This window comes from Staurois parvus, unplaced genomic scaffold (genome assembly GCF_062004578.1).
Source record: "Staurois parvus isolate SC_StPar_1 unplaced genomic scaffold, SC_StPar_1.0 ptg000669l, whole genome shotgun sequence".
Taxonomy (NCBI): domain Eukaryota; kingdom Metazoa; phylum Chordata; class Amphibia; order Anura; family Ranidae; genus Staurois; species Staurois parvus.
This window is the reverse complement of record NW_028318465.1, coordinates 1,037,240-1,053,182: the sequence shown is the minus strand read 5'-3', so window position 1 is coordinate 1,053,182 and position 15,943 is coordinate 1,037,240. Positions and strand designations below refer to the sequence as shown.

At 39.6% G+C, this 15,943-nt stretch overlaps 1 protein-coding gene across 2 annotated transcripts in view; it reads right to left on the bottom strand.

Moving 5' to 3' along the window:
* DIP2B (DIP2 acetate--CoA ligase B (putative)) overlaps nucleotides 1–15,943 on the bottom strand; it is a 295,019-nt gene that overhangs the window by 72,994 nt on the left and 206,082 nt on the right. The window contains exons 10-11 of one of the 2 annotated variants that reach the window (XM_089652038.1): nucleotides 6,364–6,474; nucleotides 1,090–1,213 (exon numbers count right to left, since the gene is read on the bottom strand). In XM_089652038.1, the coding sequence (XP_089508164.1) occupies nucleotides 1,090–1,213; nucleotides 6,364–6,474 (235 nt within the window). The remainder of the gene's footprint in view (nucleotides 1–1,089; nucleotides 1,214–6,363; nucleotides 6,475–15,943) is intronic. The other variant, XM_089652039.1, reaches the window with a different exon arrangement.

The window sequence follows — 15,943 nt, the reverse complement described above, 5'->3', positions numbered from 1 at the left end:
AAAAATCGGCACCAACATACATTTTATATTGCGAAAAAAATTTGGAAAAAATACGTAAACCGAGGCATTATTTTCAATGGATTTTCATTCGTAAACCGAAAATTACGTTAACTGAGGCGTTTGTAAACCGAGGTACACCTGTACATTTCAAAGATTTTAACAAACTTTATTTCAGATTGCTATCTTTTGTTGCTTTGAAGGAAAAGCGGTTTGTGTCAATGAACACAGTGAAAGTGAATGAGAGTGACTTTTGCAACATTTTATCAGCTGTTGCTCTGGCTGAGTTCTAAGAGGAAAGTTACAGGGGTCTAAATCCCTTTATAGATGCCATTAACCCTTTGGGAGTATCACACCAAAAATGAAATATTTGAAGATGATGCCTAAAATCTGACTTGTATCTTAGTGCAGACTTCCGTAGAAAATGACATTTCTGGGCGGTGCTCCATAAACTGTGTAGGTAATGTTTTCAGATTGCCATAATGCACTGAATTTTAGAGAAACTTACAGCGCTGTAGATTGAAAAGGAAATGTAATTTTAATAACATTTAGTTACAACATGGCTTGTGTGGCAAATGTATATGCTATATTATTTTTTTCCCACGAAAGTGGAGTAACCCTTTAACTTTTCACCTATGCTATGAACATGAAAAGGTGTGGCCAGTACAAATAGAAGGTCTGTTTTTAAAACATCGAACTAGGACTTCTGTTTAGTGCAGCCAGTCAGGTTTAATGTCGTTCTCACTTGCACTAAGATTTTGATTTATGTGGGCAACGTCTACACTTTTCTTCAATCATAGTAGGAGGGTCTACTATGAGCAGTCACTAACATTATGGTTTCTATGCTTTTCGTGTACTGTGCCCACACAAAAAAAAAAGCAAGTATTTCTTTCTTACCCATTTAACTGAAGCTAAAAAAAATCATGCAGTTGTTAAGGTCATACCATGGTCTTTGACTTACCAAATAATCTGGTTTTCCTCCTCTAAAAGAATTATTATAGACTTTTATCATTTTAACTTTTAAAATAGAAAAGGTTCTAAATTATATTATTTATAGGAATAAACTAGAAGCAGAGAAATGTAGTGGCATACCCTTGAATTGCACAATTTCTCCATTCTGTGTTTTTGGCAGTCCTTTTAAGCAAACCTCGGTGGTAAGAGCAAGCTTCACACCACAGCTTCCCAGCAGGAACCCAATCTGATGTCCACCAGCATCCTGTTTATGAAGAAGAAAATAAGATAAAACTTTTACACCAAAAGAAACACATTGCACTGATGTTAATAGGGTTGATTTACTGGGGTTTTAGTCTGCCTGTCATTTCCTGTGATTAAGTTGCATGAATATGCAGAAGAAAGATTACAATAAAAAAAAAAATCACTAAAAAGTCAGCTCTCCAAACAAAACAGGATTGTAAAAATAAAAATATACTCAAGGCAAAGTAAAATAATGTAAGAGAGATCACCAACCACCAACAACATTAGTTGACACTGAAAAAAGTTAAGATTGCAATTCAAAATTAATATCTGAAAAACGTATGATTGAGTAGACTAAATGTCAATTAAACATCTTTAGCAGACTTAGGTGAGATAATTCACTGAACAAACATGTATGATTTGAAAAATATTACACATTAACGTGGTTCTAAAGTCATAAGGTTTTTTTCACCTTAGTGCATTCTATGCATTAATGTAAAAATTATTTTTAGTGCCTGTTTCTCTCCCCCCCCCACTCCTCCTCCTGTATTAATCCAGTGCTGTACTTATCTGCAGGCCTTCTCTCCTCTCAGTCACAGGTTTGGTTGAGAGCAGCAGGTGCCATTGGCTCCTGCTGCTGTCAATCAAATCCAGTGAGGAGGGAGTGAGGGGTGGGGCCGAGCTGCACTGTGTGTGAATAGACATACATAGCCTGGCTTGGGAGCAAGCCAGCATGTGTGCCACCATACGAAGCAACTTCCTATGGTGGTACACAAAAAGAGGAGGAGCCTAGAGAACCAGTGGGGGACCCAGAAGAGGAAATATATATGCAATACCACTGTACAGAGAAGGCAAGTATAACAAGCTTTTTATTTTTGGAAAAAAATTTAACTTGACAACGCTTTAATTAATTAGGGCACACTACCAGTGGGTACAGCCAAAACCTTTTTTTTTTTTTTTTTTTTTGGATGGCGTATTGAAGGAGAACAGACTGTGTTGGGTTTTACTATTATCTGGGGCTCCATGAAAGAAATTTCCTCTCACTTACTATGAGGGTGACAACATTTTCAACCAGACAGAAAGTGAAAGCCTAATTATTTTTGTAAAGTAGGAGAAGGCAAGAACCCCTTAAAGTTTTTTTTATTGAGCTGTGTCCCTCCTACAGATTGTTCTTCACTTCCTGTCTGGCAACCCATTGTCAATGTGACATTACAAGCTCTTTAACAAAGTCCAGGACAGCAGCAAAAACTCAACAGGGGTTCTAAGCTTTTACCACTCGAATTGAAAAAATATTTGGCAGCACATATCATTTAACTAACATTTAAAATGATATTTGACAGTTTTGTGCACACCTGACAGCGAAATAAACACTAGTAAATGATGGGTGTGTGGATGCGTTGTCTTGTCACAAAGCAATGTGACAGCTAATCAAATGCCAATCAAACTTCCCATATGTTAGAACAATATAGTAATATATGAAACAGTGCTATGATGCAACATGAAGTGTCTTTTCCATGAAAAACTATCATCTTCTAGAAGCCCAACAGCCATTTGGCAAATTTAGGGCTCATGTACACTGCAGCTGATAAACTCACGTTTAGGAGCTTTTCTGCATTTTCTTATTTTAGCAGCCCCTGAACTCTCCCTAATGTTTTCCTATGTGTCCATGTACATTATGTCATTTACAGTCGTTTACAGGCAGTTGAGTTTACAGTCGTTTTTCTGAACGCACCAAACTTGCGTTCAGGAGTGGATTTTATCAGCGTTTCAAACGCCACATGCTTGTAAACGCGTGTAAACGCAGCCAACCACGTTTATAAGCGTTTTTTAACTGTTTCATATCCAGATGCTCACCAGAGCATTTTTTATCATCAGAAATGCATACAAAGTGTTTTCCATGTATTCAAATGGACCCAGTACACCAGCGCAGGCAGTTCCAGGTTTTGCGTGAAGGAAAAAATGTTAGAACTTGCTGCATTATGCTCATGATGGGATCCATAGTGAATACAAGCAGAAGAAACAGGTAATCTCAACACATACTGCTCTCTCTGCTTCTGCTCTATTTTTCTCCAAATGTCTGAAATAGTTATTTTTTTACTGTTTTTCAGTGCATTCTGGGCATTTTGGAAGGTCTCCTGAAGTTATCTTTAAAAAAGTTTCTAAACGCAAACGCGCATAAACGCGGTATGCAAACGCAGCTGAACAGACATTTTTTTAACCTACGTTTTCCAGCAGTCAGTTTCCATTGTTCAGAAGTGTTTTCCAAATGTCCTGTGTACATGAGCCCTTAGTTTAACGCATGCTATAAACTGGCAAGTACCACCCCTTCAAAGTGATTGCTTAGTGCCACTACTCTCAACTTCCTGAGCCGATAATTTCAGCGAATGTTTTGTGAAAAGAATATGTCCTCTTTGGATTGAAAAAAGAGTGACAATTGCAAAAACATTTCCAGCAACAGACAATTATCTTTCTACAATAAGTTGTGCTTTATTAGCTTTATTTCCCAGTATAAACAATGGGCCACTGTACTGCTGATTCGAATTACTAGCGTTTAGCAGTACGGTTCTCATTTTAGACAACTTATTAAAAGTGACTGAATGTTAATAACCAGACAGTTAATGACAGACAGATGATGGAAACTAAAGATTCTAACTTGAGTTTTCAGTTAAGCACAGATTATGGGAACCTATGCATGCCAAACAATTGTACCACTTTGCTAATATTGACCTTGGATGGCAGTGCACCCAAGTCACAGGACTGATCATCTCAAAACTTAAGGCCTGTTTTACATGGGAGTCAGTTGGTATAAGAGCAGTGTGAACAGCAAGCTTTTACAAAGTATTTGAAAAGCTTTCAGAAAGCTTTACTGAAGCTCTTGTTTGAAAATGTTGAACATAGATCTTAATGAGATTGCTGTAACTTTAGATAAGCTGTTAGCAACTTCAGGACTACTTGAAGCTAGTTGGAAAGCCTGCTAGCAGCTTGTTTAAGTGACCAGAACTCCTATTAAGATCTGTGTAAAACATTTACAATCAGGAGCTGAATGGCCCTTTAAAAGCATAGAGGAAGCTGATCAACGTTTGCTGAAAACTTTGCAAAAAGCTTGCTGAAAGTTTTATAAAAGCTTTCTGTTCACACTGCTCCTATACAAACTGAAGCCCATGAGAAACAGCCCTTAGACTATCAAGAGCTTTCTCCCACCCAATGTGCAGGTCCACTTTTCACTGTCGGTCATCTCCCAATAACTAGTGCAGGTCAAAACTATCTTATCTCTGTTCAGCTAGCAGTAATTTCCTAACCTTTTTAATCTCAAAAAACCACCTTCAAAAGGGCCTCAGTTGGCATTATCTACCCAATATACAGTGAGAAAGTGTGAGGTAGTTGTTCATATCTACTGAAATCAAGCCTCTGTCACCAGGTCTTTTCTTGACCATAGCCCAAGGAGAAAATTTGGCAGCACTTCGGTGGACAGAGTTATTTGTGAACTCAACATAGTCTAGAACTGCCTGAATGTGTGCAAATGTTGTTAGACAGTAACACACAGAGGCCATGCAGCAGTGATGTAAATGGATATTAATGGACAATAATGAAAATGGAATTAGAAGCCTTTCTTACTATCTCATTCTGGATTTTAGCTTAGGTAATCACCTTACCTCAAGGCAGGGACACCTCATTTACAAAATCTTATTTTTGGTATATATTCATCCAAATGGTTATTTCAGTTGTAAGTACATGGGTTGAACTGTGCAAAATCTTTTTTTATTAAGGGTTCCAGGAGTAAGGTCTCCCTTACAAAGATCTCAGCTTTGCATTTGGCCACACCTATTGCAAGGACATCCTACAGATTCTGTGTAATGTCAAGTAAATTAGGTGCTACAGCAAGTGTGAAACACTCTCATAAAGGCCACAAGAACAAGAAGATATATGTGGAAGATAATTAGATCTACTAGCATTCACCCAAGTTAAACATCAGTTAGACCAATGCTGTAATGTATATGTATATATGTGTACATACATACATACAAACATCTACACGTAGAAATTAAATAACCATTGAAAGTGACCAATAAAATGTTGAGTCTGTCAAAAAATTATAATTTTAATATAGGCCATTAATACATTGATTAGTCTAATATGCAGCCAATACGTAGCTCCTACTGGACACTGCAAGTGCTCCACCTATACCACTTCATGTCCTAAAGATTGTGAGCCCACGGTATGTCTCAACACAGAAATGTAAGGCTGGGTCAAGCTTGTTAGTATTCAATCTAAAGCTGAATGTACAAACCAGATTTTTGTTAGACATGCGGGACAAAAGAAAAAATTTAACAAAGTGCCCTAATCCAAGCTATTTAGGGTTGACAGAAGAATCTCCTGCTGCGACTACTGTATCCTGACAAACACAGCTAGAACCTGCCAGAGTACCCCAACAGCGGCTGCATCTGATTGGATGCAGCTGCTTATTGTCCAAATATTTTACGCCCAGCTCTTTTGCTATTTTAATAGAAGGATGCTGGGCAGGAAGTGGCCACCCACGCAGTGAAACCAGCCAAAATTCATATAGTGTGCACCAAGCTTAGGACTGAGCAGCTAAAGGGATTTGTAACTCTTATAATGAGGCCTTAGAAGGATCCCACTAGAAATGTTCAAGTTACGTCCAGCCATTAAAAGAGCTGAAGTATAACTTCCCAGAGAGAATATATCTTAATTGGTGTGGAAATGCTTTGGATATTTGGATAAGCGTAAAATCAAGAAAGAAATCATCTCAATTGACATGCTCAGTCACCTGACCCTGAAACCCCTACAAGGACCAGAGGAATAAAAATGAGAAAATATAGTAGGTAATTTATTATTGTTGTAAAGCCATCTTGTTAGCTTTTTATAGCCTAAAATACTGTGCATGCAAGTAATAATTTCTGGGTGCACTTAGCTTTGCAGTAATAAAAAAGGTTCAGACTAGATTATGCAGTCAATTATTCAAGAAAATGACATAAACATAAATAATGAATGCATTTCCTTTCCATTCATGTCATTTATTCTTGTGCTGGAATTACACTTTAGGTACAATTACCGGGAAAATGTAAATGGCCAGGGAATGGCTGCTTTGTATCAGCCATCAAGAGACTGATGGCCTGATAGCCAGTCCAACATAACTCTACATTTTATCGTTACCTTTCTTGTAAGAGGTACCTCAATCGGCACTGGGATAACTTCTGCCAGCAGACAGCCATAAAATGCTACCATAAACATGACTGGATCATTATTGGGATAAACCAGGGCAACCTGAAAAAAAGCCATGTGTAATATTAATGTTCAAAGAAGATTCTAAAATGAATATACAAAAGTGTTAATTCAATATATACATTTCTAATAAAAGATACAGCTCAGCTATATTCGCAAAGTCTTTACTTCCTGGAACATGTACTGTACAAGCGGACCTAGTCAAACGTTACTCAAATTTACCAACACAATATAACCATGGACCTTATATGAAGATTAGTTTGTTCTTAGTTCTGTTAAAAGATTGGCTATAGAAAAACACTGGAGATACGACCAAATACAATAGCACAGGATTCCTCTTGCACATGGTGCATGGAGACTCCTGACATGACCATTAAACCGTAAAGCAGGAAATGGGGGTGTACAGAAAGTTCAGCTGTACAAAAACTTATATGTATTTTGGCAACTCCAGTGGATGCCATTAACACCAACACCTATAATTTACCTCATTGGCTGTTCATAAAATTGTTACTGACTACTGAGTGTTCCCTCTATAGCTTAAAAAAACAGCTGAGGAACAGATAGGTTAGTGTTCTTTCTACCACCCACATTACATTTATTTAACTTTCCTAATTAGAGAAATATCTTAGGGGCTATTAAGGATTCTCTGCCATAAACAAAATAATAAAAAAAGAAATTCTGCTGGTATTAAAGGGTAAGTTCTCGATGAAAAAAAATGAATGCACTTTTTTTGCAAGTAAAAACATTCACTTATTATTTTTCTTCTTAGGAGCCTGTAAACCATTGCACCCACGATAAGCAGATCATGGGTTCAATGTCAGGGCCCTGCAGACTGTCAGTACGGCTGTCTGATCATGTCTCCCATACAGTTACAGAAGAATTAATGCTCTAAGACGGTGCTCACCAGAGCCCTTGCAGTACACTGAGAACTACAAGCTGTCAGCCTTGGGGCAAGACAGTACATGTAGCTCATTCATTTACAGAAGTCTGTGAATGAATGAGGTGGTTGTGTTACGGAGCCCCACACAGCTGCACTGTTTTTAAATTGTGATAGCATATGCAGGAAAAGGATCCCTCACCCACTGTCACATTGGGGGATCGGAGTGCAGGCACTCAGAAGTTCACACACCTGTAGATAGCTCTAATATCCTGCTTTCACTATGAAATTTCAAATCAGTAAGGGCTCTTTCACACTTGACTGTTTTACCAACGCTTGCCAAACGCCCCTATAGCATTTGGCAAGCGTTGGTCCGGCGTTTGTGGAGCGTTTTTTGCACGGTTTAGCGGAGGGTTGCTAGGCATTTGCAGAGCGTTAAAAACGCCCCACAAACGCCTAGAATGAAGTTTGAATGGTGTTACCGCTCCGCAAACACCCCGCAACCACGTCGCAACCGCACCGCAAACGCCAGCCGGGCATTTGTGCAGTGGCACCATAGACTAGAATAGGAGGCTTCAACGCCTCCTGACTCGACCAGAGGCGTCCATTTTGCCGCAACGCAACGCTAATGCTCCCGTTAGAACAGCACCATGTGCTGCAACGTGCAGAATTGTCCGAGGCGTTTGGGAAGCGGTAAAAACGCTTCCCAAACGCCTCACTGCCGCCTGCACACAACGCTAGTGTGAACGTAGCCTTAAACAGCAAAAACCTTGGCACCGCCAAATAGTGCTGAAACTTGCCCAACACCTTCCTGCCTCATGTACATTCCTACTTGCCATAGTGATGAGCCAAAATGTGTGGGAATGAGAGGTAGTGGAAATTACAATGGCCAGACAGTTGGCCTATAAATGTGGGTACAGGGGCTGCTGCAGGTATGTAGGTATGTGCATCTCTAGGTGTTTGCAATTTATACCTGCTTTAGGATTATATATATATATATATATATATATATATATATATATATATTATAAACGTGGAACCGAAATTCACACCAGTGTTTAAAAAGGATGATGGCGAAAGAAAAATAAAATCTCCTTTTCTGTAAGCTGGCATCTACATGGAAGGATATTCTGTAATTAACATATTTTGAAACCCTGACAAGCAGTTGTTTCCAACTATAAAACGGGAAACAGAAACAATAGAAACAATCTGTTGTGGTGCATTAATGCACAAGCATTCATGTGCATTAACATGCATTGTTTTTAGACAGTCCACTCATTATGAATGGGCAGCCAACACATCACAACAGCTGAAAAATATAAATTACCCTTTACCAATGATACCCTTCTCAATGCATAGTATGTGGTATATGTACTGTATGCATGGCACTGTGGAGTGTTCTGTATTAGGCTCTACTGTAGGAAAGCGCAGGGGTGCCACTCACAATGAATGGAGCCGCAATGATCTGCACATAAAGCAGATGCATTATGGTACCGTGCATTAACACACGCATTTCTACAAAGTATACGTGTGAACAAGCCTTAAATAAACAAGACAGAAATTGATAATAATGTGTTGACATCTAGGGAGATCCAAATCTTCCAGATAAACATGTGTTAGGTGAGATCTCACAAGTAGAAAAGAAAATACTGTTATGTGCTAAACATCTAACCCTTTACAATAAGTACAAACATTTTGTTACACTCCTAATGAATGCTACATGTTTCATCTTGGTGAATGTAATTCATTACCATAAACAAAATTTTATGCAATAAAAGGGTAATTCTTAAACAATTTAATTAGTTTTGAAAGTACAGCAAACTTTAGTACTACTGCTTACTCTGTACGCAGCTCTCTGCTGCATTATTTAGGAAACTGCAGGATCCAAACCACGACTTTTACTTTATAAAAGACTCATATAACAGGCATAGTGTGGAGTAAATAGGGGCTGAAGAAATACAGTGCTTTACTCATATTAAGTGAGTATGAATTCACAGTCTAAGACTGGACAACAAAATGGAGCACATGATAAAATTAGATTGATATAAAAGTGTCAGCCCACTCAAAGCAGCTATTTCAGTTTTTGGTAGAAGGAATTAAGCCACGTAATTGTTTCTTATACCTCTTTCTGGTACATAGTAAAATTTCTACTGGATCTGCATAGCTGCCACTGTGCACTCTGAACTGACTTCCTACCATATAAAACACAACAGGAGGAATGGGAACAATCCAAAATAGGTAAGAACCCCATAAACTCCAATGTGTGCAGGAACAGAGTTTGGAACTATGGATTGAAGATTTTGCTTCTGGAATCATCAAGAAATATAGGAAACCACGGGGTGACTCAGCCGACCATATACTTCACTTGTAACTGAATTCCACTTCTGGGTGGACTGACCCTTTAAGTGTACATTGGGTAATACAAGTCACTGTCTAGGAAAATTTAAAAAAAATGTTGATACTCATCCCATGGATGCACATGGCCAGGCAGAGAGAGGATAAGAAGGTAGACACAAAGAAAATACAGTTGTCACTGAAAACATCGTGGAAGAGGCACAATAGAGATCTTAATTTAAAAAAATGCTGAATTAAAAGAATGTTCTGTAATCTTCATTCCAATGTCTAGTGCTAGATTTTGGATTTTTTTTTTCATTAAAAGAGGCAAAGATGAAGTAGAATGCATCCTTTAGCAATCATGGTATATTGGGGCTCATGATGATTTACAGCAAGGCAGGAGGTTAGAAAATATGGCTTAGACAGAATATGAGAAGCCGTAGTGAAGGCATAAGTTGCAATGTTATGCTAAAATCATGGTCAGTGCAATGGTGACACAGCCAATACAGTAATATGAATGCCAAAGGTGGGTAAGTAATGCCTACTGCTGCTACAAAGACGACCGGTGCAATGCTTCTATGTAGGTGGTAGAGGCAGTAATGTTATACTGATGCAGGCATGATGCTGTTACACCAGTGGCTACAAAGACGACCAGCCCAATGCTTCTATGTAGATGGTAGAGGCAGTAATGTTATACTGATGCATGCATGATGCTGTTACACCAGTGGCTACAAAGACGACCAGCGCAATGCTTCTATGTAGGTGGTAGAGGCAGTAATGTTATACTGACGCAGGCATGATGCTGTTACACCAGTGGCTGTAAAGACGACCGACGCAATGCTTCTATGTAGGTGGTAGAGGCAGTAATGTTATACTGACGCAGGCATGATGCTGGTACACCAGTGGCTACAAAGACGACCGGCGCAATGCTTCTATGTAGATGGTAGAGGCAGTAATGTTATACTGACGCAGGCATGATGCTGTTACACCAGTGGCTACAAAGACGACCAGCGCAATGCTTCTATGTAGGTGGTAGAGGCAGTACTGTTATACTGACGCAGGCATGATGCGGTTACACCAGTGGCTGTAAAGACGACCGGCGCAATGCTTCTATGTAGGTGGTAGAGGCAGTAATGTTATACTGACGCATGCATGATGCTGTTACACCAGTGGCTACAAAGACGACCAGCCCAATGCTTCTATGTAGATGGTAGAGGCAGTAATGTTATACTGACGCAGGCATGATGCTGTTACACCAGTGGCTGTAAAGACGACCGACGCAATGCTTCTATGTAGGTGGTAGAGGCAGTAATGTTATACTGACGCAGGCATGATGCTGGTACACCAGTGGCTACAAAGACGACCGGCGCAATGCTTCTATGTAGATGGTAAAGGCAGTAATGTTATACTGACGCAGGCATGATGCTGGTACACCAGTGGCTACAAAGACGACCAGCGCAATGCTTCTATGTAGGTGGTAGAGGCAGTACTGTTATACTGACGCAGGCATGATGCTGTTACACCAGTGGCTGTAAAGACGACCGGCGCAATGCTTCTATGTAGGTGGTAGAGGCAGTAATGTTATACTGACGCAGGCATGATGCTGTTACACCAGTGGCTACAAAGACGACCAGCGCAATGCTTCTATGTAGGTGGTAGAGGCAGTAATGTTATACTGACGCAGGCATGATGCTGGTACACCAGTGGCTGTAAAGACGACCGGCGCAATGCTTCTATGTAGGTGGTAGAGGCAGTAATGTTATACTGACGCAGGCATGATGCTGGTACACCAGTGGCTACAAAGACGACCGGCGCAATGCTTCTATGTAGGTGGTAGAGGCAGTAATGTTATACTGACGCAGGCATGATGCTGGTACACCAGTGGCTACAAAGATGACCGGTGCAATGCTTCTATGTAGGTGGTAGAGGCAGTAATGTTATACTGACGCAGGCATGATGCTGTTGCAGTGGCAGACAAGACAGACACAACGATGCTACATTGGTGGTGAATGCGATATATAGGTGGTTGACGCAATGTCACTAGCAGACAATAATTCTCTAGGGGTGGAGGTCAAAAAGCAGCTCCAGGCATGACAGGCAAGTAATATATTCTTCTAGAAGTGTGTACTGTTGCACATGAAGTGATTAAAAATAAAAGCATGATTTAAAGTTTAATTCAGCTGCTTTAATGTTTGCATAATTACCTTGGATATAAAAGCAAGACACAAGAGCTAATTAACTTATGAATGTAAAATGGTAATGAACTAATCATTTCACCTTATAAAAAGGAAAAAACGACACACAAAAATCTATGCACACACTATTCCATTTATTAGTGGAAGCAGATCTGTAAAGTCTTCTTGCCATCACGCAGCTGGAAAATGTAGTTGTTTCTACAAGCTGGTTACATGCATCTTAAACAATAATTAAACAAGCCTGCAGATCAACCGTTCAGTCTAATTAGGCATACAGCAGGAGAATAGTAATCACTTGTAAATCAGTTTTAATATCATGACATATTAGAACATAGCAATAAGACTATCTCTCTTCATTCCAAACTAGAAATTAGTGAGATTATAAATTAAATATATATTCTATGAAGGCTTTATTTACACAGCTAAACATTTAAGCAAATCCGTCACAGCCCTGAGCAACTCAAGCTGAGTATGATGACAAAACTGCAGTAAAACAGGCTGCTTTCAATGAGAACCACACATCAAAATGATCAGTATAACCGGAGGAACAGGCATGAAGTTAAATGCAAATCTACACTTGAAAACGTTTTGCTTGTCCTTCCCATTCCTGTCTTCCTATAAGTGTATGACACAGCCTATTACAATAAATAACCAATAAGAAGAACTAGGGAGGGAGCGGTGTCAAGCTCAACTATTACAGGAAACCATTACCGCCGGCATCATAGCTCAGATGGTTGTCGCAGCTTTAAACAGTGAGACTCACAGCTGAGAAAAAGAGTTGAGATAATAAAAAGGAGGCATTGAGGACAATTCCACTTCCATTAAAGTGTGCTTGTATTTAAAGCTATGAAAATTTTCTTTGAAAAGTTATTACAAAAAGGTCCATAAAAATTCTGTATATTAAGAATAAGATCTGCTAAAAAAAAAAAAAAAATTGCTAAGCCCTGGTTCACACTGATGCGACTAGTCATTTGAAGTCCAAATTGCATGACAAATCGCATCCAACTTACAGCAACTTTACCATTCTAATCAACGTCAGAGTCGCACTGATTTGAAAAGTACTTCCTGCACTATTTTTGCCGATTTCAGGTGCGACTTGCATAGACATCTCTGCATGAAGTCGCACAGATGCCTGCAAAAGGCACTGGCATGCGACTTTGAAACCATGCGACTTCAAGTGAAGTCGCACAATTTTTAATTCGCATGCAGTGTGAGCGGGGGCTAAAACTGGTTATCAATAGTCAAATCTTTAGTGGTAATAATGAGCACTTAGCACCTATTATGGCACACATATTATCCAACATGTTATTGGACTCATCACAGAAAAGAAGGAAGGTGTTTAACTGTGTACACTGGCTCTGTCTATTAGGTGGGTTCCATCTCTACAGAGGATCAGCCGATAAAAAAAAAGAAAAGAAAAACAATATAAGTTACGGTAAATTTCCTGGCTGGTCACAGTTTACCCTCTTTAAAACCACTGTCCTCCTGTTCGGTCTGATACCTAGATCCTTAAAAATAAAAGTACAGTTTAAAGTGGAACTTCACTCTCTCAATCAACATGGATTATTTTTAATCCTTGTGCTGCTAGCATTAGTAAATAGATAGGAAAGTATGTCATATTTACTTGTTTTAAACTTTTTATTTTTTTTGGTCTCCATGCCTAGGCAAATGATGTCACATAATCCAAGAGTTTTTAGGAGGGGAAGTGGGGAGCAGGGGTTTTCTTAGATAAGCACACCCTCCTGTCTGCATGCCTGCGCTAAGGGCAGATGGATTCCAGGAAGTAAATGCTACATGAATCATCTGCCCTTACTCAAGATGGTCACAGCCAGAAATGCTGGGGGTGTTTTTGAAAGAGGTTTGACAGCAAATCAACGCATGGAGACATGGATGGATGGGGGAGCGTGCTTCGAATATTAACTGCATGCCGCCCAGCCACTGTACATATACGGCGGCAGGGTGGAACTCACAGGCAAAACCACGTTTTAAGACGTGTGTTTTGTAAACAAATAGGGGGCGCGCGCGAGGCGCGCCGCTGCCCTATTTGTCCCGCGGATCACCGCCGCAGATGTGAGTCGCCAGGTCACAGCCGCTCGTTAGCGGCTATGTTCCGGCGATCGCCGGCAAACAGTGACAGACAGCACAGCTGCAGTAGCTGTGCTGTCTGTCACTTCCCTGTCAGCTCGAGGATGAGCTGATCAAGAAAGAAGAGTTTCTCTTTCTCGATCAGCCTTGTCCCGTGCAGCACACACCCCCGCCCCCTAGTAAAACACTCCCCTCACTCCTATAACCCTTCCCTGCAAAATAAAGTTAACCCCTTCCTCCCCATTGCCATTAGTACAGTGTCAGTTTTTTTTTTTTTCTGCACTGATCACTGTATTAGTGTTTTTGGGGATGCCAGTGACCCCAAGTCAGTACCCCCCAATGTCAGAATGTCCGCCGCAGTCCCACCATAAGTCGCTGGTCGCTGCCATAAGTCACTGATCGCCGCCATAATTCGTTGATCGCCGCCATTATTAGTATGAAAAAAAACCTAAAAATCCCAGTATCTTTCCCGCCATTTGTAAACGCTATAACTTTCACGTAAACCAATTAATTTACACGTATTGGGTTTTTTTTTTAGCAAAGACAAGTCGCAGAATGCATTTTGGCAGAAATTTATGACTAAATTTGATTTTTGCATTTTTTTTTACTGCACATGTTTTATAGCAAAAAGTCCAAAATATTGTTTTTTTTTCCTCAAAATTGTCAGCCTTTTTTTTTATAGTGCAAAAAATAAAAACCGCACAGGCGATCAAATACCACCGAAAGAAAGCTCAATTTGTGGGGAAAAAAAGGATGTAAATTTCATTTATGTACCGTATTGCATGACCGCGCAATTGTCCGTTAAACTAGCGCAGTGCTGTATAGCAGAAAAATGGCGTAAGTTGCAGTATTTATACAATAGATTGTAGACGTTATAACTTTCACACAAAGCAATCAATATACACTCATTGGTATTTTTTTTTACCAAAAACATATAGCAGAATACATTTTGGCCTAAATTTATAACTAACTTTGAGTTTACTATATATTTTTTTTAGCTGAAAGTAAAAAATATTGTTTTTCTTCAAAATTTTTGGCCTTTTTATGTTTATAGCGTGAAAAATAAAAGCGCACAGATGATCAAATACCACTGAAAGAAAGCTCTATTTGTGTGAAAAAAGGACGTAAATTTCGTTTGGGTGCAGCATTGCATGACCGTGCAATTATCAGTTGAATTAGCGCAGCGCCGGATAGCAAAAGAGGCCTGGTCATTAAGGGGGGTAAATCCTCTGGAGCTCAAGTGGTTAAAAATAAATTAAACAGAATTTTCATTTTGTGGTGCTAAGAGGCAATGTAATTAGACTTTAACTAACAAGAGATTCCAAATGGCTCTTAGAGCAAATGTGTCACAAGAGTTACATGGAGGTTAAAAATGCTGGTAGTGTGGCTATCAAGCTGACCCATTTGTTCCTGTTACTCAAGTCACTGACCGTGAACTAATATGTAGACAAGGACTTATGACTAACTCACCTCATCCTTGTTCCATGTCAGTTACTTAAAATAATGAAACCATGTCTGATTCTTAATGTGCCAATTCACATATATGCAGATTAGATGTGGTTTGAACCACATCCAATCCACATGGCATATTAAATAACATTGCTTCCAATGGTGCCTGTTCAAATATGTCCAATGCACTTTCAGTTCGGATTGACAAAAAGAAAAAAAAAAAAAAAGGAGTCCTCTCCGATTTCTGAGCAGTGTGGTCTGGTTCAGGTGCAGATGGCTACGGATTTCTATGGGAGCCATTTCTAAACCACACATGAATGAAGAGGATAAAATCCTGAGCTGATCCTGTCCTGAACCTGATGTATACCTGACCTGAATTGCTGAACAACTACTGTGTCAATTAGCTGTGAAACCTGAGCTTCAATCCACACCGCACGTGTGAATCCACTCTAAAGGTTTAGTTGGGGGGCATTTAGCATTAAAATTTGCTAAATGTTTTTCCTGTCCATGTCAGAAAGTTTGGCTCTATGCTGCATATCAGAAGGGTTATGGCTCTGCTGAAGCTGCCCGT